The sequence below is a fragment of the Aphelocoma coerulescens genome, chromosome 5 (assembly GCF_041296385.1).
Source record: "Aphelocoma coerulescens isolate FSJ_1873_10779 chromosome 5, UR_Acoe_1.0, whole genome shotgun sequence".
Taxonomy (NCBI): Eukaryota; Metazoa; Chordata; class Aves; order Passeriformes; family Corvidae; genus Aphelocoma; species Aphelocoma coerulescens.
Genome location: NC_091019.1, coordinates 13,655,098 through 13,683,012, shown reverse-complemented (window position 1 = coordinate 13,683,012; position 27,915 = coordinate 13,655,098). Strand labels below are relative to the sequence as shown.

The window sequence follows — 27,915 nt, the reverse complement described above, 5'->3', positions numbered from 1 at the left end:
GACCTACCCTGGTTCCGCATGCCCCCAAGGTGCGGGGACGATCCATAAGCGCTGCCATCCCTCGCAGGCAGCAGCACGAGGGTACAACCACGCTGCAGCTCAGAGCCCACCAGCACCCACCGCCACAGCTCCACCTGCTCTGCCAGCACAGATCAAACCTTTCCAGCACCACTGCTTCGTTTCCACAATTAGCAGGATTTAGGCACGTACAGAGGTTTCTCCAGCCTCACCTACGGAGACCAATGACAAATGAATCAACATGATATACCACAGCTCCCCACTGCAGTGGCCAAATTTATGCAACTCAGACCCCTTCCAGTTCAGCACTCTTCCTCCCACCACCGAAGAGAACATACTTTGTTACAGAGACTTTCATATTGGGAAAATATTTTAATATAGTAAACAAGTCAATTTACCTTCCACATATTTTAAATAAGTTTATGCTCATCGTTAAACAAAACTGTTTTTACTTCAACAATGGATTACAGCCTCTAAATTGGTATTGTTCCCAGCTGATCCTGTAAATAGCGAGGAATTTTGGACACCAATATCCTTGTATAGGTAACAGACTGGCATGAACAGCGCAGGAATTCAATGCGGGTTCAAAGGGAGAAGCTAGCCCTGGTGAGGAAGAAAACGAAGCCACAAAATTCCCTTTTGAGGAAAAAACGGGGGGAAAAGAAGATACCGCAGTTCCATCGAGTCCAAACGGGGCCGAGTCAGTCTCCAGGTCGGTCTCCGGTCAGTCTCCACGGGCGCTGCACGGTGCCGCAGGGACGGGCGAGCCATCGGTCTCCATCCTCAGCCGAGCCCCGCGGCCGCATCCCCGGCGGCGCGCGGCCTCCCGCGGCCCGCCCGGCTCAGGGGCTGCCGGCGCCCGGCCCGCTCCCGCTCCCGACCGCGGGCGGGGGGGACGCGGCCGGCGGGGCGGTGGCGGCGGGGCCGGGGCCGGTGCGCGGCGGCGCGGGCGGAGGCCCCGCCGTGGGTCCGGCGGGCGCGGCGCGGAGCTGCGCGGGGGTGGCGGCGGCGCCGGGGCCGGGGCTGGAGGAGCCGCCGCTGCCGCGTACCGGCTGCCAGATGAGGCTGTAGTAGACGGCGAGCACGATGGCGGCCAGCGAGACGGAGAGCACGTAGGCCAGCACGGTGGCCAGGCGCACCCACTTCTTGTTGGTCTTGGCCGCCATGCGCGCCTTCTTGTCCCCGGTGTAAGTGGCGGGCTTGCCCCGCTCCGCGCCCGCCTCCTTCTCCTTCATGGGGGCCCGGCCCTTGGCCCGCTGCTCCACCGAGCCCTCCGTGCTGGCTCCGGCCCGGATCGGCCGCCGCCGCCGCTCAGGACATGCCGGTACCGCCTGCGCTGCCACCGGTGCCGCTGCCCGCGCTGCCCCGCCGGGGGCGAGGGGCGGAGCGTAGGGGGCAACCCCGCCCTGAGGGGTGGGGACGACAGGAGGGGAGGGAGGGCAAGGGAGGGCAGGGGGAGGAGCCCGGGCCACCTTTAAAGGAGCCCCTCCGCTCCCCCGTCCCCTCCCTCTTCTTCCCCCCCCCGGCGTGAGGGGCGGACGGTGAGGGGTGCCCGGGGAGGTGGGCAGCACCCGCCGAGCCGCAGGGAAGGCTTCTGGTACGGCCTCCTGGAACATGCCCGCGGTGGAGGAGATCAGGAGTCTCCTCTCTACCTTGGCTTCCCGACGAGTTACTTCTTAGTGCCTCCCTTATGCAGGTATGTGCTGCCTGCACCTCTGTGAGGCTACAAGGGTGCTCGAGCTAAGCGGCAATTTTTAGAGGGAAAGCCTGCTTTAATTTTGTCCAAACTGGGCTCTTCCCAAACCTGTTATTGATACAATCTAAACCTCCTCTTAAGGTATGGCTTCGCCTTACTCCACAGGTGTTAGTTCCCACAAACTTGTTCTATTGTTTTGTTCAAAAGACAATTTAAATGCTGATTTGGGGTATAAATTAGCCTTGTTTTCTTTATGGTGCAAAAAAAAATACTTTTGGGAATGATGTACTTGTGCCTTCTGCAATCATTTTCTCCCTGTCTTCAATCTGAGGTCAGTGAGGTGTAGTGGTTGCAGCAGAAACCTCTTGTAAAGCAGGATTTGTAGTTCTGGAGGAGGCTACAGTAACGGGAGAACTACCTATTACCCAAAGAGGCTTCCCCAAGAAGATATGATATGGAATAAATGGAGTAGCTTCAAAATAACTGTAATTTTTGGAAAGGATGGATTGTGTTGACTAAAATGTCCAGGTCTGCTGTCTGTATGTGGAGGGGGGGCATTGCCATGGTGGTTTGTGTGCACTGAGTGGGCAGGGCAGGAAGCTGACAGGGTCCAGCAGCAAAAGGAGCATCTGCGAAGGGCTGTGAAGCCCCTCAAGTATGGAGTGTGTGGCTGATTTTTCTTACACAGGCAAAGCAGTTTTGGGGACAAAAACTGCCTTAAGTTTGGGTGGGTGGGGTGGACTAGATGATTTTTTCAAGGTCTGTTCCAACCCAAACAATTTTTAACTACATGCTGGGGTCTCTTGGAGTATTTAATGTTCATGAAATGCTGCTGCATGTCTGGGAATTGTTTGTTAGCCAGTTTTGGGACTTCTCTGTGTGCCCTGGGCCTCTCTTGTGCTGATTGGTTACACCTGATTGTATTGGTTACACCTGTGTTCTCCTTAAAGTCAAATGTCTCACACCTAAACAGAATTAGCTGATGGTTCCCAGCTGGCAAAGCTTTCCTGAGTTATAGAATTGCTTCTTCTGTGGTGTTCTAATATACACAAAATTGCTTGAGCTGTATATGTTTAATTATACATTTGAATGTATAGCAGTTTCTACAAAATGGATTTTCTAGTAACTTTTCCATGTGTTTTACCTCAATGATGGGATTGCTCCTGCCCCTTCTCCTCTTTTGTTCAGCAGGTGAAATGATGATCAGTTACTACCTCCCACAAGTCCTTTTCCTATGCTCTTGCTTAATTCCAGTTAAGAGGCAGAGGATTGACATGTACAGGGAATGCCTCTGGGGCTTAGTGAGGTCTTGACAGTTTTTGGCTGGTGCTTGTCGAGTTGAAGTACTGAGGCCTGAACAACAGGCCCTGAGCCAAAGCTAACCTCTAGATGAACCATCCAACCAAATGTTACATGTATCCACTCACATCCACCAGTATCATTAGCAATATGAGAGATGTATCTGTTCATTGTTGTATTCATTCACGTATTCATCTTTCCCTATTTAGGAACCAGACAAGGCTGAAAGTGCAGGGGAATTGTTGGAACGTTCCCAGCAAATGTAATGAGTGTGGTGGGCTTGTGATGTTCTGCCTTCAGCCCAACAGCTTCATCTCCCTGTTGCATTTATTTGTGATTCAGTCATGCTGCAGTGGAGACCTGCCTTTTGTAAAACACACAATTCCATAGTATTATTCAAGAAATTCAGCGTTCTTAAGGCTCTTTTCTCCCTGCCAACCCTCTGCTCTCAGGGCTTTGACTAAGACAAGACTTGTGTCCATTAAATGTGAAGTCTTAGCTTTTGCCAAAGTCAGGTGAAAGCTTTTCATCTTATTGTGGACAAATAACTGGGTGTGACCTTCTCTCCAGGCAGCTGTGAGCAGGTGTGTGCCTTCTCTCCTAAACAGAGCTCCTTGCTAACAACCACCCCTAAAGGAGCTGCAGTAATGATGTTTGCTTTGTCCTCTGGGTTCTAGCAGAAACACCAAGCTGTGCTCTGAGTGGACTCCTGAGGTGCAAAACTGGAGCTCTGGGATCTTGTAAAGTCAGTGACTGTGTCTGACACTGGGCACAGCTTGCAAATTATCCCTCTCTAGGATTCTTCCTAAAGAGCACAAAAGAGATCACTTGCTGGAGACAGAGTCAGGGCTATGTGATGCACTCAGGGACTAGACCTGCCAAGGAAGGAGAGCTGCAGAGCCCCTGAACAGCCACTCCAAAAACTGCTTTGCAGGCTCCTGTTCTTTAGTTTTAACTTCCCAGGTCTGAGGGTCAACTAGAAAACTTGAATACTGTTGCTACCTGTTGCAGGGGGATGTTTGTTTGCTCTCCAAGGGCCCCTGAAGGATGTAGCTAAATAAACCTGTATTATTGATTTCCCATGATCACAGTCTGTGAATAGCATCCCAGTGCTGCAGGATAGGGAAGACTTAATTAAGGGAAGATTGCTGGCCTGAGATAGATTCTCTCTGTGCAGACCCTGCTTCTGAGAGTAGCAGAATACTGGATGGGATGCCTGGGACATATCTCTGAGCTGTGCAAAGGCCTTTGCAGGGAGGAGGAGAATGCTGTAGGTTGAGGCTGGATATTACAGAAACAAGAGCTTTAGGCTAGTATGTGGAGAAGTGGTTTGTGGAAGGGCCAGGGAAGACAATGGCTGACACCTGTTCAGTTTAGTGAGCTGAGTAGGCAAGTAGTTGGAGTAAGTTGGGCTGGTGGAGTGGGAAGGAAATGTTGATGAGCTTAAGAGCAGAATGGGGCTTCCTCCCCCAGTAGCCTGATTTCCTGTGCAGTGTTTTGTACTGGAGGTGAATACAGGGGGGAGCTGGCTGCATCCACCTCCAGGTGTGGTACAAGTTGCTTTCCTGTTCTTGTTACTCTGCAACTGAAGTGTACCGTGAGATGGGCATGTTGTTTGTGTGCTGCTGCTCCTCTTCATGCTCTTCCTTTCCTGTTAATGACCTGTCTTGGAAAGTCTTGTTCTTTTCCCAGTGGTCAGGAATGGTGTGGTTCAGCCAGCCCTGGGCAGCAGTGACCTGGCACTGCAGGAATGTATGGGATGTTTAAATATGGTGTGATCCTGCTTGCAGCACTCACTGTGTTGTTTGGAAACACGCTGAAACCCATCAGTGCTATAAACACAACACACTCTGCTCAGTGAGCAGTTAATTATGGGCCTAACCATGTCTTGGTGGTTAGACAGATAGTTTCTTGGGTTTTTTTTTGGTTTTTTTTTTTTTGGTTGTTGTTGTTGTTGGGTTTTTTTTGTTTGTTTTGCATAAGACCTCACAGCTTTTATGGTTTTGTGGTATCTGTGGCCACTTCTTTGTGCCATAGTCCACTGCCCCCTGACTTTTGCAGATCAAGCTGAAGAGTCATGCTGAGAGCTGTCAGGAGTCCTTGGCCTTGTGGTTTCGGCTCAAAGTGGGACACAAGATATGCCCCTGAACGCACACACAGCCGTTCTGCTCTCCAGGGTGGTGAGAAAACACCGTCTTTGTGGTCTTAATGGTATCGTTAATCCTTTCCGGATTGCCAGGGCTCTGAGGGCAGAGCAGCCACAAGAGCAGTGGGATGGGCTGGCATTTGCAGAGCTGGGAGTTCATTGCTGGTGTGCAGTGTCACAGCTCTTCACTAGAGGACAGCATTACACATGGCAAAGTGTAATTATCCTGCAGCAACGCTGGGAGAGATTTCTTTTGGATTTTCTATGTGCCAGGACTAAGCTGGGGTGGAGGTTACGGAATAATTTGTTGGAAGTCAGGGGCGTTTAGCAGTATGGCTTAAATCAGTGTCTGCAAACCTTGTCTCTTAAACCTTGTCTGAAGGGTGATGCTGCCTGCCTTGCTGCTGCATGCACCTTGGGAGAGGTACAGGCTGCTGGATAGGTAGCACAGGGAGAGAAGGAAGAGTATTAAAAAAAAGGGAAATGTTTGCATATCAAAACTGTTGTAGCAAGTGGTGGGTTGCCCGGCGGTGAAGGTATGGGAGGAAAGCAAGGAGACAGAGGGATGTGGGATGAGTGTGCACTGGGTGATGGGCCTTACAGGAGAGAGAAAATAAAGGATAGTTGGAATAAACAGTTACTGCTTGAGTGCTGCTGTTCCCGCCTGCTCTTGCGTTGGAGCTCTCTGCAGAGGCCAGGATTGCTGCTCTATCCTATCATGGCTCCATTGGCCATCTCTGCATGCAAGGGACAGAGGCTCCCACAGAGCAAGGAGTGTGAAGTGGAAGATAAGGAAGCTGGGTTGGGCAAAAGGAAGAGAGCTGCAAGTTTTGTGACAACCTTTGTGCAAGTGGGGGTTTGGCCCTTGCTGTTGGGCATCACATGACCTTGCAGGGCAGCCACCAGCTTGGGCACTGCTCTTCATGCTGCTTGTGTTTGATTGGGTCTTAATTATGATTTCATTATTTATTGAATTAAGGTTTTATTCCTTAGAGAAAGCTGACCTTAAGTGACATGTGAGTGAAGCTGTGGCACGATTCTTGCTTACTTTGTTGATGAGGCAGAGAAAGCTGATGAATATCCCGGTGTGAGAGAAGGACAGAAACAGCCTCTCAGTGAGGCCCTGGCAGGAAGGTTCTGGCAGGAAACATACTTGGTTCACAAAGCTGTGATAACTGATAATACCAGGCAAGCCATGGGATCCAGTAGCTATGACTGATCTCACCTGCCCTTGGCAGTACCAGGTGGTAAAGCTCATCCCACCTCTTACTGCTTCGCAGCTGTGACCTCCAGGGCCTTCCTGCAGTGCTGTCAGTGTTCCAGAGGCTGGAAGGACTGCAGCACCTCTGCGCAAGATTGATGCTCTCTATTCTCTCCATTGCTGCTCCCTAATTTAAAGGAAAGCAGCCCTGAAGTGCTCTGGCCTTGCAGAAGGGATCAGGTGAGTGTAGAGAACTTTCACTCCTCACTACACCCTTTGTCATCTGCTGCTTCTCTGCTTGGGAGTAACCACTTTCCCTGAGTGTGGGATCCTGGTGACACTGGCTTGGCTGGGCCTGGAATATCCCAGTGACCCTAAGGAAACAGAGCCAACAGCCTTCCCTTGGATAGCCAATTCCTGTAAGGGCAAGACTGATAAGTGCAGAAAATGCCACGGTAGCTGGAAATGTGGAAGCTCTCTTATTCCCAGGGTTTTTTTTGGCCAGGTAAACCCCTTGAAAGACAAAGGATGGTGGGTTTGCTCAGGGTTCTCTTTTCCTGTAGCAGTGAGCTCTGATTCCTGCCTTTAATGTTTAACGGTTGGAGCAGTTGCTAGAGTTCCACTTTATCTCTCCTGCCTCATGCTGCTAACACCTGAGAATGCTCTTAGGATTCCTTCAGTGACCATTCCCCCAGCTGTCCGGGCTCCAAAGTGCCAGACTTACCACATCAGGGCTGGGAAGAAAGGAAGGAACAAAACATGCATCTGGCTCTCCTCGCACAGTGTGTGTGTGGGGGGGTTTGTTCCCCCCTTCTTAGAGAGTCTGTGCTACTTTTGCCAGCAGCTTGTCCCTCTTGAGCAATGGCAAGTGCCACACCTTGGCTTTGATAGGAGAAGAGGATGACATCCCACCATGTGCCTGGGAATCCACAGCAATCATAGCACAGTTATCTCCACTTGTAATTAGTTGTGGGGCTCTGCCTCTGACTAAAACTGATCTTGCCCATGTCAGGCCTTTTCATAATCCACTCTCCAGGTTAGCCAGTGCCCATCAGCCAGTGGAGCTCCTTTCCTCTTCTGCTGCCCACATGGAATTCCTTTGTTCCAAGGTCAGGAGCAGAGTCTCATTTTGGCCCTGTTTGCCTATAACCTGTTCTACTTTTGGTCACTTCCCTGCAGCCTTGTCACTATAATCCCCACCGTGCCCACCTTTCCTGTTCTGTGCCCCACATATCTGCTGCAGACCCAAGTGAATCCAGGGAATAGTGCAGTTCCTTGGGACTCTGGGAATGTTTTACTTCATCTGGGGAATTTCCAGCTGCTCTGCTGGTCTGTCTCACTTTGAGGTTGACATTCAGAAGAGCCCATAAGAGAAAGGAAAACTGTTTAAGACTGGACAGTGCAGTGAGTGTCCCCAGAAATGGAATCTGTCCAGAGCAAGGAATGAGTTTGTTTCCTGGGACGTCTGGCCTGTTGCATGAAGGGGGCAGTCTGCTTGTAGCCAGAGCTGAGCTGTTCCGTAACCACAGCTGCTGAAGCAGTTGGAGCGTTTCTGGCAATGCCTGTAGTTCGTCAAGAGAGCATTTAAGGAAGTTGAGTTGCGGAAGTTCACTGAGCCGGGTGCCTCACCAGCACAGCTCCAAGGAGTGGATCCCGCCCGGAGGGACGGTGGGTGTGTGTGCCCACGAGCACCCCAGCCGTCGCTAGCCTTCTTCTGGGTGACCTTGGGTGAGGCTCTGCTTGCCTGGAGAGCTGTTGATTTACAATGCAGATTCATTGCTCGTCGCCTGCCTGCCCCTGCCCCTCCTAAATTGGGCTGGGATAGAAGAGGCTGTTTGCTCTCCGATGCCAACAGTGGCCATGGCAGAACGCCCTGCCACGTGAGAGACAGAGATAGAGGAGAGGGGGCTAAGGAGGAGTGAACTGTGCAGCTGCTCTTGCTTCTGGTAGCTGAGGAGCACATCTGCAGGACCATGTCCGTGCTGAACCCTGTTCTGCAGCCCACGGAGGTGAAGGAGTACCTGTGCAAGGGTGACCGCTTCATCAAATGGGATGATGTGAGTACTGGGGTGTTCCTTCCCTAGGCTGTGTCTGTGGTGGCAGGGAGACACTGGTTGGGTCACGGTTTGTGGGGAGCTGTGTTCCATGTGGTATCCCACTTGACAGCAGAGGTCTCTGGACAGGGAGAGGGAACTGGGAAGAGCAGGAAAGCTGAGGACTGAAATCAAGGATGTGCGTGTAAGGGGTTGAGGATGTGATTTCTGCACCTCTTGTTGTGGAGGATGGAAACAAATGGAGTGAGTGTGCACTGGGTCTGTGTGTGCAGCCCCTGGTGTAGGACGCAAGGTCCAGCCCTCAGGAAGGTGGTTGCTGCTGGGAGTCTCTGTGGGTGTGATGCATATGCCACATTTGGACTTTCTGGAGGAGCGTGAGGGCTAGGATCTACTCCAGGGCAAAGAGTGCTCACTTTGCAGACAGAGATGAAATCAGGCTCCAAGTTGCTTCCTCTTATGGCCCTGTTGCCTGAGTGGATCGGGGGTGAGCCATGGCCTCCCACGCGTGCCCGGCCCCTGGGTCTGGGAATGACCGAGCAGCAAAGGGCCTGTGCTTTAACAGGGCTGGAGCTTCAGGGTGCCGCAGCAAGCTGCTGCTCTCTCCAGCTCATTGTCCTCTGTACCTTCAAAACAGCTGCTTTGCAGCCACTGCCTTTCTGTGTGAGGGGAAGAAAGTGTAGAACAGCAGCAGTTCGTTGGAGTGTAAGGGTTCCCCTCCTCACTTTCTAAGGAGGTAAAGGAGTGTTTACCCCATCACCCACATACCCAAGCAGGAGGAGAGCGGCTGCCCATCCATGCTGTCTGGAGGTGGATTGTCTGCTGTTGAGCATGAATGTTGATAAAAGCAGGGGGAGCCCAGGTTGTGGTTATTCAGAGGGATCTGGGGAGATGGTTCATGTGGTGTTGCAAATGGGATGATCAGAAGGAGCCGGCAGCAGCAGTGCAGGAGGGATTAGCACTTTTGTGGGTGTGAAGCTGGAGTACAGTGTTAAGTCCCAAAGGAGCGTGTGGGGGAGCGGATCACCTGTGTGCAAGATCAGCAGGCTGGTCCAGAGGCACTGAGAAATGAGAGCAGTGTACTGTGCAGCTGGCAGAAAGGATGGATGTGAGGAATATGGCTTGGAATATGGCTGCCAGTTGCTCCATTAGAGGTATATAAACAGGAGGATGACACCAGGGTACAGTGAAAAGCGCAGCCTTCCTCTTTCCTGTAGGCCCACTGCCTGCAATGTGCACTTGGGGCTTCTTAGAATTTGAACAGGGATCTGCTTTCTCAGAATAACAGTAATAAAACTTGTCTAAAATTGCTGATGACTTTGTGCTTAGTCCCTGGGGACCATTCTCCCAAAAACTGGAAGCTGTTAAGTACTTCACTGGGTATTCCTGGGATAGGTTCCCTTGAAACCCAAGGGGAGTCAAGTTGGGCTTCCAAGACCCACCAAGTGTTTATTTGCTGCTGTTGCTGTTGATTAGTGAGCTCAGTTCCTGTCTGAATCTTTCCCTAAGGTTTATATATTTGTAAACATTTCTAAAAGGTTGCCTCAACTACATAGTTTATAGGCTTGGTCTCCACCAATAAAGAAAGGCTTCTCCATGAGTGGGCTGTTCTGGTCACATTGCTCCATCACACTGGGCTTTCCCAATCCATGGGTTAGAACAGGCTGCAGCGGATGATGATGAGAACTCCAGACTGCAGGATTGCTGTACTTTAGAATTCATGACTGTTATGTTTTTTATATCTCTTTCAATTGACCTGACTGTGCTGTTGGTAACAGTTTTGAACTCCTTCCACTGTAAGTGAGGCAAAGGAGTTAAGGAAGATCAGATTGGCCTCTTACATCACGGTTCAGCTTGGGACTGAACTAGGGCCTTCCAGCAAAAAAAGCAAACCTACGCTTTTTCTACAGAGCCCTCACCTTGTCCAGCTTTGGTAAGGCACTGTTTAGAGGAGAGAGCAATGGATCCCTGGCAGGCAGGACTGTTCTGACCTGTCCCACAGAGTTAGTTGCAGGACCTTGGGGTAAGGAGCAGCTCTGCACAGGTTAGGTGAGACTCAGGCTTCAGCTTCCAGAGCATCACAGTGTCACTCTGGAGATGTCCTAAAATCCTTGGGTTCATTCCCATAAATCCTAGAGGGTGTTCACCTCCCTAGGTCTGTATTTGTTCAGCATCCAGCAAGCTGGGGCTCCTAAGCATACTGAAGAGGTGAAGTCCTACTACATGGGTGGTAGCTGAGTTAAAGACCCAGCTGGAAACCCTATCAGAACCCCAGGTAGGGCACAGGGTAGTAGCTGACCTCTTGAGAGGCGCAGATGGGTGTGGGTTTGGCTCTGTGCTGCCTCTGAGTCCTCTTAGTAGAGTCAAAACTGTTCCTATCTCTGAAAGATTATGGATTACAGGATTTTAGCAGACAGTGTTTGCTTTCTGCCCCATAGAGTGAGAAGCAGCCAGTTTAGCTGCCAGACTGTCTTCTGCAGGATTGCCCATTTCCTTTGCTGCCAGGAGCCGCTGCATTGGAGAGGCAGCCTGCATCCCCAGGCAGGCCTGGCCCTGCCCAGGAGCCTGGCTGGCAGCAGCTGCCTTGCACCCTCAGCTTGCCCTCCAGAAAGCTGCTTTGTGGGAGATAAGGGTAATCTAGAACATGGCACAATACTCTGTGGTGGTACCGTGGGGCCTGTTCTGCTCTCCATGGCCCCGTGTGCAGGGAGCCAGCCAGGAGCTCTGGGGATATGGACATGGTGCTGGGCAGGCTGGCACTGGGCCTGGCACAGCGGGAAGAAGACAGGAGGGAGTAAAAGGACCACATATGATGTGCTGTGCAATGAGCAGTTTACTGTAAATATTGAGCATGGTAATGGAGGTCCCTGAAAATCCAGATACACTCTAGAGTGAAATAGGAGTTGAGTAACAACCTGAAGAACCTGAGGCCAAGGGACAAGTACAACTTCCAAATTTCATTACTGGTTTCATCTTAGCAGCTTCCTGAATTGAAGCTGGAACCTTCCCAGAAATGGCTGTGTGGGGTTTAGGATCAGCCCCAAATAATTTCGTCTGATTTGCATCTCTGGTGTGGGAGTCTGCATAGCTGCTTCTTTTGATGGTCTGTGTAGAGACAGTCTGTGGAGTTTCAGAATCCTCACCTAAAGCAGCATAATGAGGCTGCATTGATGCATCCCCTCCTTGAAGCCTTCCTGACTGGAGCCCAGGTAATCAGCATGAGCACCTGGATGGGAGATGCCATGGATGAATGCTTTCTCTCCTTGGCCTGGGCTATTCCTGAGCTTGTAGAATGAAGCAGGTCAAGGCAGACTTTTCAAATGAAACCATTAATTGAATGTCCAGATACTTTGTTCTCCCAGTTCTTTGTGTAGAAAGCTCCAAGAGAGCTGTTCTTGTTAAATGCATGGGTTAGGTGAGACTCAGGCTTCAGCTTTCAGAGCCTAACAGTGTCACTCTGGAGATGTCCTAAAATCCTTGGGTTCATTCCTATAAATCCCAGAGGGTGTTCACCTCCCTAGGTCTGTATTTGAACTGGGAACCTCGTGTCCCAGGATGTTTTCTCCAAGTCACCCAAGGTGCCAGCATTCTTTCTTTTGTTGTTTTTTGTCAGGAAACATCAAGTGCTTCTCCTGTGATTCTTCGAGTGGATCCCAAGGGCTTTTATTTGTACTGGACCTATCAGAGCACGGTAAGTGCTGAGACTGCACAGCTCAGGCTCCAACCAGCCAGGTCAGGTTTGTGTGAGATGACAACACTGCAAGTTGGGAGCAAACTGCCATGCTCGTTCCTCTTAGCAGGGACACCTCACCAAGGAGTGGGAGCTGATAAGTGGCAGGTTGGTCTTCACAGCACCAGGAAAGAGCAAGAACTGAAGGTGTGAGTGTGGCTTTTCTGTTCCTGTCATGCTGGCATTTTGACTCCTGCAGAGCTCATTACATGTCCTTCAAAGGGCATATAATTGAGAACAGTTGTGCTGATATCCCTGTCACCCAGCAAGAGACAGGATTCTCCTAACCTGTACAGTGGGGCCATTAACTGGCTCATTGGGGTTTTAGACTTTTAAATTAAAAAGTAGTGACCATAGTGATGTAGGGCCTATGTGGAGTCTGGAGAGTGAGTTGTGCTCAGGATGATGTGTGCAGGCTGCCGGAGCAAAGCACAGGATGCCAGCTGCTGGAGGAGAGGGAGAGGCAACACATGCAGGAAAGAGAATTCAGTTCCTCCCTGATGAGTAGCATCAAGTAATGGAGAAGGGAGGTGGAAGGCTGGGCTTCCGCTTTCCAGAGCAGGCTGTGCTTCAGCTCTACTTCCTCTGCCTGACCTACATGCCATGGCAGAGTCAGTCAGTCCTGCACAGGCCCTGGCCAAGGACCTGGTGGTTTGGGTGAACTCTGCTTTTCCAGAGATTGTGCCCAGTGCCAGCTGAGGCCGGGCACTGCTGCAGCCACATCCCCCCAGAATAGTGTCACAACGCTGGGGACGGTCACACCCTTCAATGTCTCTGTCACTCCTGTTCTGCTTTCAAAGTCCACTTGGGCAGTAGAATTTCTGCTCTAAGGGTTCCAGCAAGAAGAAGTGAGGCAAGGGGAGCTGGTGTCACCATGGAAAGGGAGCTATTTCATTGGGATACCTGGGAAAGGGGTTGGGGGAAGGAAGCGTAGCTGCCACAAGGGAACCCAGACTGGAAGGGGTCTCACATTCCTGGAAAATGCTGTTGATTAGCAGCTGAAGTAAACAGAACTGTTTTTGCCCTAGGGACTCAGAAAGGTGTGGGATTAGGAGTAAAATTACTGTCCTGCTTAACAATAAAATGGGGATACACCCAGAAGACATGGCATCTACATTGTCCTGTATTGTGATCTTGGAAAATAATATTATCTGCTGCAACAAGTATAATTTGTTCTCCAGACCCATGGTGAGAAGAAAAATTAGTAACAGAGGAAGGAAATTCAGGTTGAATATTAAAAGAACAAACAAGACAACAAGCCAGTAGTGAGGACATGGAGGGGCTGCCTGGGGAAGGCTGTGCAGTGTCCTCTGTGGGAATGGCTTCCCTCTCTGCCTTGTTCCTGCTGGGAGAGCTCTTCCACAGGGAAGGACACTGAGCCAAACCTGCTTTACAGCTTCTGGGGGCTCTGTCATGGAGTGCTTTCCTTACTCCTTTATCTTTCCTCATTTCCCTTGTCCTTATTCTGTTGTAGGAAAGGGAAATTCTGGATATCACCAGCATTCGAGACACCCGAGCGGGGCGATTTGCCAAAATGCCCAAGGTGAGTCCATAGCTTCTTTCTATCTGGTGTTTCAGTGGAAAGGCAGGGCTGCCTGCGGTTTTGGATGAAGCTCAGGCAGTTTGTCCTGGATTTCTGTAGGAAGAAGGTAGAGAGGATCTCATCTCCTTACATCACAGCTATGTAAATACAGAAAAGCCAGCTTGACTCTGGTCCCTGACCTCCCAGGGGCCCTCTGTGCACCCAAAAGTGGCACTTCCAGACTATAGTAGATGGGCTCATTGGAAGGAATATATCAGAAAGCCAGGAAAGCCAATTCCCCTTCCAAGTGCGCTGCTGCACTGGTAAGTCCTGCTGGAGACTCTGATGCTCCTCCACTGAGTCACCGGAGCTGCTTTTGTGTAAGGATGCATAGGGTGCCCACAAACCCGGAGTTACAATGCCATTCCAACAGTGTGTGATGAGGTTTTTCCCTTTAAAGGGAAGAAAATGCATTTTCAGAAAAATTTGTTTGTTTATTTCCCCCCCCCCCATATTCTTACATTTGCTCATGATCAGGGCTTTGTTCTTGATTTCAGTTATAATTGAAGCTTCTTGCAGCCCTTGTTAGGACTTTGTTTCTGTGACTTTTTTTTTTGTTTTTAACTTTTCCGTGCATGGAAAAGGCAAGCAGAAACCTGCAGTAAAGCTCAAAGGTAGAAAGGGACCAAAGGAGTAAAGCTGATGGTGGGTGACACAGGTGCCTCTCTAAGGCAAAAGGGAAAGGTTTTGCAATATCTACTGAGCCTCAAGCAGCTTTTTGCATAAGTTGTGTGTCTGTTTTCTCAATCTGCTCTGAGAATGTCTGTTCAGAGCTCCCCAAGACCAGTATTTCTCAAAACACCATAATAAGGTGGGTACTAAAGGCACAGCAGAGCTCAAGAACAGTACCCATCTTCTTAAAAATCATATTTCTTTCAGAGAAACTGCCTTTCACCTTAGAAATTCACTAGAATGGAAACATACTTGAGTTTTTGATGAGCTTAAAATTTTGTCTTCCACTTGTTTTGTGAGAATTGTGTTTAAAAACACTGTTAGGAGGTTGGCTTTTCATTTGGGAGAATAAAATATTTGGGGCTGTTAGAGTTGGTGCTGCTTTCCAGATGGCACACACTAAGGAAGAGGCTGACTTAAAGGAGAGGTATGAGATACTCTTTTCTAGGGTGTTAAACTCTGAGGAGTAACCTGTTGGCAAAATGAATTGATCTTTGATATAGATGATAAATTGCTGGTGGAAGTACTGAGGCCATGAGGTGGCTGGAGAAACATGTCCTAGATTTTAGGAATTAAAGAAGGCTAATTGGAGAGTACCAGGAGAAGACGGTTTGCCAATGGTACAGAGTTATTTGGGGTAAAAAAAATCTGGTTTGTAGGAAGACCTTGAATTGCTGATTGACTGCATGATCTAATGAGAGATACATTTTATACAGATAAAAATCAGGCAATGCACGCAGAAAAAATCCCTCATCCTTCAGTAATAACAGGCCCTGAGCTGACTGTTGATACTCAGAAAACATTGTGGGTGTATAGTAAAATATCAATGTAGTGTTCAGCAGTATTTGCCCCCTAAAAGTAAATTGCATGTTAGGAATTATAAGGAAGTAATGAGGAAGTCATGCTGTTGTGTACACCCCAGATGGACCCATATTTATCTGCAGTTCTAGTGAACTCTCAAATTAGGTGAGAACTGGAAAAGGTATGGAAGAGCAGCAGGATTAACAAAGGAATGAAGTGGCTGCTGGGGGCAGAGCACCTGAGCAGAAGGGACTGTATTCTGGCAGAAGGAGTAAGGTGAATGGGATGTGGAGTGCTGTAAAATCAGGAGTTGAATGGAGAAGGGGAGCACGAAGCAGTTACTCAGGGTTTGAAGCAGTTACTCAGGGCTTCGTCCAGTGCAGGAGTTCCATATCAGATGGAATTTTCCAGCGGTAGGAGTGGCACAAGCAGGCAGTGCTGCTGCTGCTGTCCCACCTCATGTCACCATGCCATGGGTGATGCTTCCTGCACAGTCATGGAAAAGTGAGTGTAAAATGTCAGTACAAGAAGGAAATGCCCTTAGAGGGTTATTAAATGTGAGATAATGCCTCTGGGTTAGGAAGCTGCTGAATCCTAGATTGCTGGGAGCTGCAGGAATGTGTCAGGGAAGTGCCAGTGCGTTTGCCTTGTTTCAGAGTTTTCCCCTAGGCACCTGGATGGAGCTGCTCTGTTCTAGCTGTTGTAATAGGCATGGGATGGGATTTCAGAGTCCTGGGAATTGGCTGCAGCTCATTTTTGAAGAACAACAAAGCAAAGGTCAAGCACTGACTGATTTATTAAGTATTCTCAGTGGGCAGAAGTGATGCACTTGATGACAGCCTTTGCTGTGAAAATCCCAAGTGCTTTTTGAATTCTGCATTTTACAGAAACTCATTTGAAATAACTCCCCTTTTAATTTCAGGGAGTTTTCTGGAATTCTGTGATAACATGTAGTAAAATGCACTAGTCTGGCTCCTTATCCACCTTTTCTTTGTGGATCCTGGGAGGTCTTGTGTGGGCACTGAAAGGGGTGTTGAACCAAAGATGTGCTATCTGGGTCTGGAAAACTCTTACTTACATGTAGCTCTGCTATCCATGATGCCTCTGGCTGAAAGCCCTCAGGGTCATGTTCATTTGGCTCTCCTTCGAACAGAATTTCACAAAGGAATGCAGAAAGCAGGGAAAATTTCTTCACATAAACCACCACACCCTCCACGTGGGGCAGCTGTCTGGGGCGTTGTTACAAAAGGTATTAATATACAGAACTGGTGTGGTGAAGCAAACAAAGATCTGTTTTGAGGTGGAAGAAGGAACATGGGTGCTGTCTGCCCTGTTACAAAATAAGTGGCTTGGAACGGCTGTGGAATAGAACTGTTGGAATTAAACAAAGAGTTGTTTCACTGCCTGAAGGTGGAGAAGAAATGAGCCATCGGCCTTATTTAGGATGAAGATTAGGACAAGCAGAACAGGATCACAGCTGTAGGAAGAGCTGTGGATGGCACCAGCAACAAAAGGAGCATCCTTTCCCCTTCCCTGCAAGTGATGCCCCAGTGAAGCAGCAGCTGCTCTGAGGCAAAGCATGTGGCCTGGTTTTCCTACTGGATTGTGACTGAAGGAATTCCAGAGGAAGGAGAGTGTGCTGTATGGAGAGCATCTGTGCCACTGCTTTCCACAGCAAGGGGCTGTGCAGGTTTGGGCTCTGTCTCAAGGGTGTAACATGCCCTGAGTTTTCCAGTCCCATGGCACTGGAGTCTCCCTGGGAGGGGGGTGGGTCACTCTGGATGTTGGGAGGTCCCTGCTTTCAGTAGCACTTTCCCACCACTGCTGAGCGGGAGGTTTGGGGTTTTTCTTTGTAACCTCTACACACAGCAAGAAGAATAACACCAAAGCACCCACGCGGAAAACCACTTGAGAAGGGACCTGCTGTTGTGTGCACTGCCAGCACAGGTCACAGCTGGGATCCCATTCATGGTTAGGGATGGTTAGGGAGCAGGTAGCGCCCAGCACAGCCTGAAAAGGGACTCACTAAGAGCTGGCAGCCATAGGAGCCACCTCCAAATGGGAATGGCCCTAGCCTGCCCTCCCCAGCCCTCGTCCCACCAGAGAGCAGAATCCTCCCTGGCCCCTCCTACGCCTGTGCAGGGCTCCCCTGCTCACCCGCCCGTGCGAGGTTCTTTGAGAGCGGATTCGCGTTTCTGCCGTGACTTTTCTTCACGGAATTTTTTTTTTTTTTTTAGATGGGGCAGAACGAACTTTGGCTTGTGTTCAAGAGTAATAAAGATAAGAATGAGCAGGGCCTCTGAACAGCAAGGAGACAAGATTAAAAAGCTATTGAGTGTAGTTCAGCAGTGTGCTGATACTGATCAGGCTGTTATTTACACTCAGGTCTGTGTTTTCATTTCGGTGATGAGGAACAGTAAGGGCTGCTCCATTTGTGGGGCTTTTTGTGGTTTCTTTTTTTGAGGCACTAAGACCCCAGAATGCTGACAGAGAATGTAATAATAATTAAGGCCAAAATACACAATGTTTTAGGCCAGACTTTTAGGCTGTTGGATGTGTCTTGGGGTTTGTTTAGATGTTTCAGGAGGTATTGGCTTTGAGACAGGCGCATTTTTTTAATAAAAACAAAATTTGTGCTTTCTGGTTGTCATGACTGTAAGCCAGCTTCATCCTCCATCCACATTCTGTTGGTGTTGAACCTAGAGATGCAGCCTGGACTGCACATGTACAGGGACAAAATGATACCGAGGTATTTCACTCATCATGTTTTGAGACAATAAAGTTGGAGCCAGTGGGAATGTTCAGGAACCATGCAGGACAATCAAGTGCCCTCGGAGCCATGGGCTGTGAGCCGTGGGCTGTTAACGCTGCGGGTGGTCAGTGGTTCTGCTGCAGCACAGGGGATGAACAACTCTGGCATTGGGATTCAGCAACTTGTGAGCCCAGGATGGAGTTGAACTAAGTCTAATTCCAGCCCTCCAACTGGAGAGTGATCATATGGAGCCACTGATCTGTGAGTGTGCAAGAGAGAGGCAGGTACAAGCCTGTGGCTGGCAAAGGATTTATAAATGATGGAGCAGGAGCTGAGCAAGGAAATGGGCACGTGAGTGATGGCCTTTGCCATGCTGGGCCCTCCTGCCTCTGCCATTGTTGGGCAGTGAGCTCTGGGGCCACACAGTCTTCTCTGTCCCTGGCAGTGTGTCCCTGCTGGATTGCAGAACACCGTGGGTTATTCTGTGGCTGGGAAACTGAGCTGCTGCATTTTACAGTTCCTTTAGATAAGACATTGAGAGCTGAGTGCTTCACTGTGGATTTTTGTCTGCCTGTGTCCCTGAGATGCTTGGCTCCCCATTCCGCAGCCATCATCTCCAGCATGGAGCAGCAACGCTAACGGGGACAGGAGCATTACCTTCAGAGTCAAAGGCATTGGAAATATCTTGGGGCTTCCTTTTTCCCTCCTAGCAACCAAACAAGACCTGTCTTCTCCAAAAGAGAAGATTTGTTGTCCTAGTGCCACAACACATATCTCTGTCAGGGCACAGTGACACAGCAGGTCCCACTGTCAGTTGGCTCTGCCCCCTTTCAAGCAGAGAAAGGACCATCCCTCTGTGTTCTGCATCTGTCTCTATTTGTTTATATTTGCATGAGAATTTGCTTCTCTCTGGACTAGGGATCTCTCTACAGCTGAGGATTTTAGGGAAATCAGGAGGGTGGGATGTGAAATGCCAGCTGACTCCGTATTTCAGCCACTCTGCCAGGAGGTTGTTTTCTGCTTGGTTTTTTTTTTAAGGGGATTTGCTAAATGTTTCCCTTCTGATTTGCATGGCTAATATGCGTGTCCGGCTTTTTGTGCAGCAGTTCCTATTTTTCCTTTATGGCTACCTGCAAGGTGACAGTAAGTAATCCCAGAGTGAATCTGTGGCACAAAGTGCTAAAGGAGTGCAGGTTGTGAGAGAGCCACAATGTGGCATCAGGTTCCGAGCTCCTGCACACCGTCTCTTGTCCTCTCTCCACATCTCCCTTGGGTGTTGGATGCATCACTGCCTGGATAAAGGCAAAAGTGCTCGGGTTGCTGGGGATGTGGCCTGAACAGAGAGGTCTGGAGAGAGCCAGGTGACGAATGTCTGCTAGAGAGCAGCATGTGGAGAAGGAAGGGCTGGGAGGAGCCCCAGATAACAAATACAGGAAATGAGCTCAGCACAACCACAAGTTCACCATTGTTTGGGCCTCTTCTTCTGTACAGCCCTGGAGCTGAACAAATGCTGGTGCATTTGCAAGATGAAGTTAAGTTTGGAGTTAAAATCCCAACACTTTACCGCTGGCGCTGGAAAGTTGAGCTCCAACAAGGAGTTGCCATGAGCGTGGGAAGGAGATGTGGGTGTTTGGTGGTGCTCAGTTCTGCGAAGGAAAATGGCTCACAAGGCAAGAAGGAGCCATTTTAGAAATTCCCTTGTAGAAAACAGGCAAATCATATTCCTTCCCTTCTCTCCCTCCAAATGCTCTGGGATTAAACAGGTTTCAGAGTTACCCCTTGGAGAGGTGCTTTTCCAAAATGAGAGACAGCAGTCAGATGACCCTGAGTTACAATCCAGCCCATCCTGTTTGTCTTAAAGATACCTGTTTGCTACAGATGTGTCAAGATTGCAAATGCTCCAGAAATTTGGAAAACTGCAGTGGAAGAAATTCTGCAGTTCCTTATCAAATGTGTATGCCACTGTGTGTGTGATGTGGTGCAGACTGAAACCTGAAGGTGCAGTCACGTTCCAGCTCCAGTTTAACTTCCAAGTCTGACCTGCTCTAGCAATCCCAGATTGTGGATTTTGCCCAGTTTCTAAAGGAGCAGGTGCTCTGGCAGGTCCTTGTTTGCTTGGACAGGGATTTGTCCTGCACTTCAGATAATGGATTGCTGTGCTTTAGTCTAGGAATGGAAATTTTATCTTCCCATTATAAATAGCACCATCAGTAAAACTCTGGGATACCTTGGATACCTTGGCTTAGTGACACCATACATAGGAATGCAGAAAGTGCTGAATAATTTAAAGAATTCAATAAATACTTTCATATGGTGCTGCAATCCAAGTACCACTAATCGGATGAGCCTTACAGTTAACAAAACAAGTCTCTGGTGAGCCATTGCTGTAGGGTACTGGAATTGCTATGGAAAAAAAACACTACTAGCAACTGACAGCAGCAGGAAATGGAGTTTGGAGGGAAAATACCCAGCTTTGAGGTGACGAGGGGGTCCCAAAAACCATCTTTCTCGTGGAGGGACATTACACATAATGGTGTCACACTAATACACTTTTTTAGCATGTGTATTTTGATAAAATCAACTGGTTACACACCTCTGGCACAAGCAGGCCAAACCCTCCCCTGCTTGTCTGCAAGTCCAGTCTGAAGTTTCAGAAGAAATTTTTTTAAGAGCAGTCTCCAACTTCGACTTTTTCAGGCTTGTACGGGGGTGTTAGTTATGATGGTTTGTCCCATGGAAGATCCGCTAATGCAGACTCCAGAATAAAGATAAAAAATAAGGAAAGCCAAGGAAAGGGGAATTGCACTAAGCAATTTTGCAACCCTTGAGATGCTTGCTGTGAATTTGGGCCAATGTGTATATTGGGGTCTGGTTTTTTTGGGTACTTTCCCCTCGTTCTCCAGTCACCCCCATCTGTTCTGTTTCTTTTGCAGTCCCTGAAGCTCCGAGAGGTTTTTAACTTGGATTACCCTTACAGCACCTTCCTGCTGAAGACCCTGACGATTGTATCTGGCCCTGACATGGTTGACCTCACTTTCCATAACTTTGTGTCCTACAAGGAGAATATTTGCAAGGTATTGGGGCTTGAGATCGTGGAAGCACTGGGAACCACTAAGGATTGGAGCATTCAGTGGGGAGTAGGAAAGGAGAGGGGGGAGACAGGACCCTGAGCTCTGTCAGCATTGCTGACAAGGTTATAAGCAGGCTTATGTTCCAGTCAGGTGTGGTATCTCTGTAGTTCTAGAAGCTTCTGCCCTGCATGGAGAAGGACCAGTAGAACACTGGTCATTGTTGTCCTTCATGTGTTTTGTATGGATGAATAGGCAGCTGAGAAGTGGAAAAGTTTCAGCTCCTGGTGTTTATAGGCAGGAGGAAGGTGAGAGAGTCAAGCCCAGCAGTATCAGACAGGATAAGGGGTAACGGTTTTAAACTGGAAGAGGGTAGATTTTGAGTGGATGTGAGAAGAATTTCTTCCCTGTGAGGATGGGCAGGTCCTGGCACAGGTTGCTCAGAGGAGGTGTGGCTGCCCCTGGATCCCTGGAGGTGTCCAAGGTCAGGTTGAACGGGGCTTGGAGCAACCTGGGATAGCGGAAGATGTCCTTGCCCATGGCAGGGGGGTGGGACTGGATGAGCTTTAAGGTCCCTTCCAACCCAAACCATTCCAGGATTCTGTGCCCTTTCTGTGTTTGCTGTAGACTACTTGGAGCAGTTCCATAGTGCCCAACTGTCTCTGCCCTGTTTGTTCCAGGACTGGGCTGAGGATATTATGGCCATTGCTCGGAATCCCCTCACGTACAATGCTCCCCGTTACACCTTCCTAGAGAAAATGTAAGTCCTTTCTGAGAAACGTTGTTCTCTGAAAAATCTGTCCTGCCCTTTCTGTCAGTACTGGGAAAAAAAACCCAACAAACTTCTAAGCATCCAGGTCCCTTGGCAGCCTCTAGACCAAGGCCTGGGTCATGCCAAGGTTAAGCTGTTGGTCTGTAGGACCCTGATTTTCAGCTCACTGTTAGATTGTTTTCCCAATTGCATGGTTTTCCTTTCTTCTTACTTAGTAGGATCTCTTACGGTTGTACAAGTACATTTTTGTAATCTTGTTTGGGGTTTTTTTCACAGTCTGGTGAAGCTGAAGTTGCAACTGAATGAAGAGGGAAAGATTCCTGTCCGGAAGTGAGTGTGGACATTTGTTTTATTGTGTGTTCAGTCAGACTACAGGCACAGAGCAAGTGGTGAGAGGATGGTTGCTCAGCGGCTTCAGCTGTCCGCTCTTCCTGCACCTAAGAGTCAGAGAACTTTCCCTCTGTGTCCAGGCCATGGAAGGGCTCCTGCTGCACCTAGGTGACAGTAATTTGAGTCTGGAAAGGAGACTTTGTGGCCTTCATCTACAGCAAGAAATGGCTTAAATAGCCACAGATATCTCTTCCTGGCTGTTGCCAAGAAAAAAAATCAACAAAACGAAGCAACTTTGGTAAAATTCTGATCACAGATTGTTTTGCAAACCTGAGCTGAAAGGTGGATGAGGTGTAGGATTGGTTTCCTTTCCTGTAAGGAGTTCTGTATTTGGAGAGCTCTTTGCTGGACTCTGCACCTCACCTGCAGCAGGGCTCCCTTGCTTTTCTTGTCTGCTTTCTCCCCGTGTGGCCACTCCAGTCCTTCCCCATTTCCTCTGTTCCTCAGCCTTCACTCTGGATGTGCATGAGAGCGAAGCAGCCTCTGGGCCAGTGTTAGTGCTGGTTTAGGAGCAGAACAGAAGGAGATTTGTCCTTCCCTGTCCCCAGCTTGGCCTTGTGCATCAGGTAGGGCTTTCATTAGAATGGGAAGCAAAGCCCAGCCTGTCCCTTCTCCCCTGCACTATGTGGCATGAATCTGGAATTGATTTTGTGCCATTCAGTGTCTTCCCAAGTAAAATTGCTCCAGGGCTGGTTCTTCAGTTCATCTGTGTTGATTTAGTTCATAGAATGACAAAAGGCAGCACTGCCATGTTGAATTCCCTTTTGGGTCCATAAACTACCTTTTGTTTTAAGAATAAGGAGCTGCAGAAAGTGCATTTGGGAAGTTTTGAACCACTCTGCTCTAGGTCTGTGCTGTGTTACAGCATCACAAGAGGTGAGCACTAATCACCCCAAATAAACACAGGCCCCAGGGTGTGTTGTAAGGTAGAATTGTGCTGGATTAGGCCTGTGCTGACTAAATGGGCTCCTGGAGGGCTGAGCTTTATTCAACACTAAACATTTTTTGTTATTTGTTTTCTAAACCACCAACCAGCAGAATTTCATTGTCAGAAACCAGAGTATTCATCAAAGGGCTGTTAAAAATGTGTAGGTCTGTAATGAATAACACACTAGGGAAGAGTGCTTTGAATTCATCTTTAAAATGCAAGCAAGGTAGCGTTGCTGCAGGGAGAAGCCAGCTTATTCCTCTGAAACAAGCTAGAAAAAAATCTGATACAGGATGTACCTCTCCTCAGTGCCCATTTCTTGCAGAATGGTAAAAATGCAGACCATGAAATAGTCCATATTAAGAACCAGGTTTATAAAAATACACAGTATCTCCAGGTGCAGGTGAATGTAAGGCTTTCAAAACTCCTGAAAATTCTGAAAATTCCACGATCATTTGCCTTTCCATTTAAATATGTAAATCCCTTTGGAATCACACCAAGTCTGCTGCAGTTTTGCCTTGCAAAGGGCAGGGTTTGCATGAGCTGCTGCAGTCCCCCCCAGCCACTCCCACCTGGCAGCACAGGGCACTCCTTGTTCCCCTGTTTGCTATGGGCACCTGTGGTTCCAGGAGCTTAACAGAGCTGAGGCTGGATTTATCAATGGAGGAGACCATGGTGCTGTTGACAGGGATGTTCTGAGAGGAGGGAAAGTTCAGTTGTTGTTACTTCTCCACAGTACCATAGGAAGCACCTCCAAGAGGAGTGGGAAAGGGATTTTGAGTGACAGGGCTCTAACAGAGTCCATAACAGAAATATAGAACTTCTGCTTTAAATCAGCAGTCAAAAACTCCTGTGTAGGTTTATCAAACTCGGTCCCTCAGTTACTCCCCTGGAGAAACACTGTCTGTCCTTGCTGGTTCATGCTTACAGTTGTCTTGCTGCACATTTGGAGTGTCCTGCACTGCCCACAGCTCCAGCCCCCTGACCTCCTCCTGCTCCATGGTGATGTTTGTTTGCCTGTCTGGTCAGTATTTTTCAGATGTTCCCTGCAGACAAGAAGAGGGTGGAAGAAGCATTAAGTGCTTGTCATCTGCCAAATGGCAAGGTAAGGGTTTCTCTGGATATCCAGAAGTCTTGTGAGCTTGAGAAGGATCTTTTTCCCTGCCCTGACTGGGATGCCCTCAGCTGTGAAAAACCATCAGCTGAGATGCTCGCAGTTGCTTACCTTACCCTACCACTGCCAGGCCTTAACTTTGGCCTGCTGGCATCAGTTCTGACTGTCCTTCAGTAACACTTGTGACTCCAGCACTTGCACTGTGTGGCACAAGGAGCAGCAACACCTGGCCAGATGTTCCTGTCACTTGCTGGGGTTGTCACAGCCAAGTGCTGAGCTGTGGGGGTTCAGTGACAGGTAAGAGCTGTCACAGGATTGTGGTCCTAACACGTCTTCATTACATTCTCAGAATGATGCCATCAACCCCGAGGACTTCCCAGAGCCTGTTTACAAGACATTCCTCATGAATCTGTGTCCACGGCCTGAGATTGATGAGATATTTACCTCGCAGTAAGTTTCCCTCAAGCCACAGCCCGGAACTTGATCTCTTGTGGCAAAAGATAGAAAGGAGGGCATTTAATGCCATGTTGTTTGTCTGGCCTTAAGCTTTAGAAGGGCAGGATGCCAGGTCACTTAATGCCTTCACTCACAGCCTGAATGAAAAGGATGAGACCTCACTGTGCTACAGGACCCTGAAATATATAGGCCCAGAGGGAGGATCAGCCTGAGGAAGGATCAACCTCTCCTATGTGAAAAGATTTCCTCAGTAATTGCCAGGCCTTACCTCTGCCCCCCTGTGATTCTCTCACTTCAGCCATCTAAAAGCAAAGCCCTACATGACCAAAGAGCACCTGGCAAAGTTCATCAACAAGAAGCAGCGCGACACCCGCCTCAATGACATCCTCTTCCCACCAGCCAAACCTGAGCAGGTGCAGAGCCTGATAGAGAAGTATGAGCCTAGCGGGTTTAACATCCAGAGAGGTGAGTCTTGTTCAGCCCAAAGCTCTTGCTGTAGGGGTGGGATGAAAGAGCAGAAGATCTCATGCCTTCTGCCATCCTGCTTCCCAGGAGAGCAGTCAGCCTGGTTCCTGCAACTCCTTGCGTTGCAGTGCACTTCCAAAGAGGCGCCAGAACTGTTCTATTTGGGGACCATTAACAGCTGTGTTTGCTGTGCAGGGCAGCTGTCTCCAGAGGGGATGGTTTGGTTCCTCTGTGGCCCCGAGAACAACCTGATAGTGCTGGACAAGCTGATGCTGTACCAAGACATGACCCAGCCTCTCTCGCACTACTACATCAATTCCTCACACAACACCTATCTGACAGGTACTGCTGGGATGGGGGAGGGCACCATCAGCCGGGCAGATGTTTGTGCCCTGCGGGTTTTGAGGGCTGTGCTGACTCTAAATGCTGTGTGACAGGAAGAAGTGTCACCCTGCAACTGAGCAGGAGCTGTCCCGTGTGAGTAGCTAATGCTGAGCTTCTCTCCTGCAGCTGGGCAGTTTTCTGGGACATCCTCTCCCGAAATGTACCGCCAGACGCTCCTGGCCGGCTGCCGCTGTGTGGAGCTGGACTGCTGGAAGGGCCGGCCCCCGGACGAGGAGCCCATCATCACCCACGGCTTCACCATGACAACGGAGATCCTCTTCAAGGTAGGGAAGAGCTTTCTCCATGGATGCTTTCCCCTGCCTGCTTTTAGACTGATTGCTGAGGGAGCCAGAGGGATGGGCTGAGGGCAAAGATGTTTGAGAGGAAAAGATTGATGGTGAGGTGACAAGTGAATGAATGTGTAGGTAGAAGGAAAAGTGAACAGATAAGCACTAGGTTGGAGTTTGTACATTTTTGGTACGGGAGGAGTAGCAGAGAGGTTGATACCTGGATGAAGATGGATGAATGAATGAGGGAAATGTGGGAAGTCAGGCGGAAGCCATGGAGAGATGGCTGAGCAGAGGTGTCTGTGTACACAGGGCTGTGTCACAGGATGGATGGACAGAATGTGGCATGAGGCTGATGGATTTATAGATAGAGGCACATCAGAGGAGCAAACAGGATGGGTTTTAGAAAACACACAGTTAAAGTGAGTTTATCTTCTTGTCTGCAGCAGGTTTATATGGCTGACAGTCTCCAGTGGAGGCTTTTGGAAGAATAGGGTTCAATTCCTTCCTAATGACCTGAGTGTTGGAATATGTTCTATGGAGCAGCTGGCTTCCCTGAGGATTCAGCTCCCAGGCTTTGGAAGCACAGCACAAAGCCAGGCAGTACAGGGCATTTATTCACAGCTTGCAGGTTACAAATAAAGGCATCACACTGATTTTTTTTTTTTCTGCACTCCTTTACAGCTGCTGCCAACAGGTAGAGGCTCTTTAGATTGTTTTCCCCAGCTCTGTATTTTTCTTCTGTATCTTCCCCCAGTTCCCACACTTCACTATTACTAAAATATTTATTGGGGATGGGGGGGGGGGGAGGAAACAACCAACCAAACCAGTCCTTAATGTCAGAGGTATTGTCATCCTCAGACTCAGTAATTTCCAAAGCCCTGTGGTATCACTGCTGCTTTTTGCACAGCAGTTCACTGCAGATAGAACAGCAATAATGGCATTCGTAGCTGCTGTAATTGCAGAGTTCTGCTGAAGCCTGGGACCAGTCCTCAAGGAAATTATAACCTGCTAACACAGCATGTGCTGGGTTTTGATTTTACATAACACATAGTCCTTCCTTCTACTACAGTTCCTGTGGCCTTTTAGTAGCATTGTCTGAGGCTTCTCCTCAGAGCCTTGAGGCTTCTGTGATGGACTCCCAGTGGTCCATAGAGGAGCAAGCCACCCTCCTGCTGAGGTCACGGCTGATCCATGGTTTGGGATGATCAGGGGACAGTAATTGCAAAGGAGCAAATGGTACTTCTTTACCAATTAACAGCACCAGAAGGGAAAATAGTGAAAAGTTTGTGGCAGTTTAACAGGGGCTTGGGGAAAATATTAATATTTTTTCTTACATCATTAATGCTGAGAAGGTTTCCATGGTATTTGCATTTGAAATGTCAGCACAGCTGGTGACTGAACACTCCATCTCTCTCTGCTGCCAGGCAAAAGGGTTTTATAAGCAGCAGAAAATGCTGCTTATAATGATAGAAAATTGGGCAAGTTCAGAGGTAAGTATGGATAGAGTTTGCAGTGGTTTAATCTGGTGCTGCACACACCTTTCTGTGCCAGTTCAAGGTGCTTCAGGCAGGGCTTTGTCCTTCTGGCCAGACGCTCTCACGTGCAGTGATGTGTACACTGACCTATGCAGCAAGACCAAAAACTCACCTACTTGTATCTTCAGCTTTGTTTTGTTGCAAGCTGTTGAGTTTAGCTCAGCATGGATGCCCTGGAGCTGGGAATCTGGGCAGGTGTGAAAAAGATGACACTTCTCACCTTCTTACTGGGAGAAGTTCAGTGACTTTGAAAGGAGCTCCTGAGAGACAATTTTGGAGTCCGTTCAGTGGGAGGTCAGGTGTGTGTCTGTTCTTGAGTGCTGAGCTTCTCTCTGACCATGGCCTCTCCTCCAGGATGCCATCGAGGCCATTGCAGAAAGTGCTTTTAAAACATCTCCATACCCTGTGATCCTGTCCTTCGAGAACCACGTGGACTCGTGAGTATCTGGTGATTGGGAGAATTGCCTGCTGTGTCCAGAGCAGAAAATACACAGGCGAGGGCTGTTGGGTTTTAGGCAAGTGCTGAGCTGAAGTGAAGCATTAATTGAGGTTTCTGAAGCAACTG

The 27,915-nt window shown here is 49.0% G+C and overlaps 2 protein-coding genes across 6 annotated transcripts in view; one reads left to right on the top strand and one right to left on the bottom strand.

Moving 5' to 3' along the window:
* Positions 1–370: 370 nt before the first annotated feature.
* On the bottom strand, positions 371–1,392 carry INAFM2 (InaF motif containing 2). The gene has a single exon (XM_069015905.1). It carries the CDS (start codon positions 1,251–1,253, stop codon positions 861–863), a length of 393 nt encoding a protein of 130 aa, XP_068872006.1. The 5' UTR covers positions 1,254–1,392; the 3' UTR covers positions 371–860.
* Positions 1,393–1,560: 168 nt separating this feature from the next.
* Positions 1,561–27,915, top strand: part of PLCB2 (phospholipase C beta 2) — a 42,162-nt gene continuing 15,807 nt past the window's right edge. Inside the window, exons 1-14 of one of the 5 annotated variants that reach the window (XM_069016632.1) lie at positions 1,561–1,714; positions 5,075–5,193; positions 6,440–6,600; positions 7,540–8,417; positions 12,025–12,102; positions 13,616–13,684; positions 20,882–21,022; positions 21,697–21,776; positions 22,065–22,118; positions 24,136–24,211; positions 24,570–24,670; positions 24,975–25,483; positions 25,652–25,809; positions 27,705–27,787. In XM_069016632.1, the coding sequence (XP_068872733.1) occupies positions 8,334–8,417; positions 12,025–12,102; positions 13,616–13,684; positions 20,882–21,022; positions 21,697–21,776; positions 22,065–22,118; positions 24,136–24,211; positions 24,570–24,670; positions 24,975–25,483; positions 25,652–25,809; positions 27,705–27,787 (1,433 nt within the window). In that variant the 5' untranslated portion in view covers positions 1,561–1,714; positions 5,075–5,193; positions 6,440–6,600; positions 7,540–8,333. Of the gene's footprint in view, positions 1,715–5,074; positions 5,194–6,439; positions 6,601–7,201; positions 8,418–12,024; positions 12,103–13,615; positions 13,685–20,881; positions 21,023–21,696; positions 21,777–22,064; positions 22,119–24,135; positions 24,212–24,569; positions 24,671–24,974; positions 25,484–25,651; positions 25,810–27,704; positions 27,788–27,915 lie in introns of those variants that run through there. The other 4 variants (XM_069016636.1, XM_069016635.1, XM_069016634.1 and 1 more) reach the window with 4 other exon arrangements.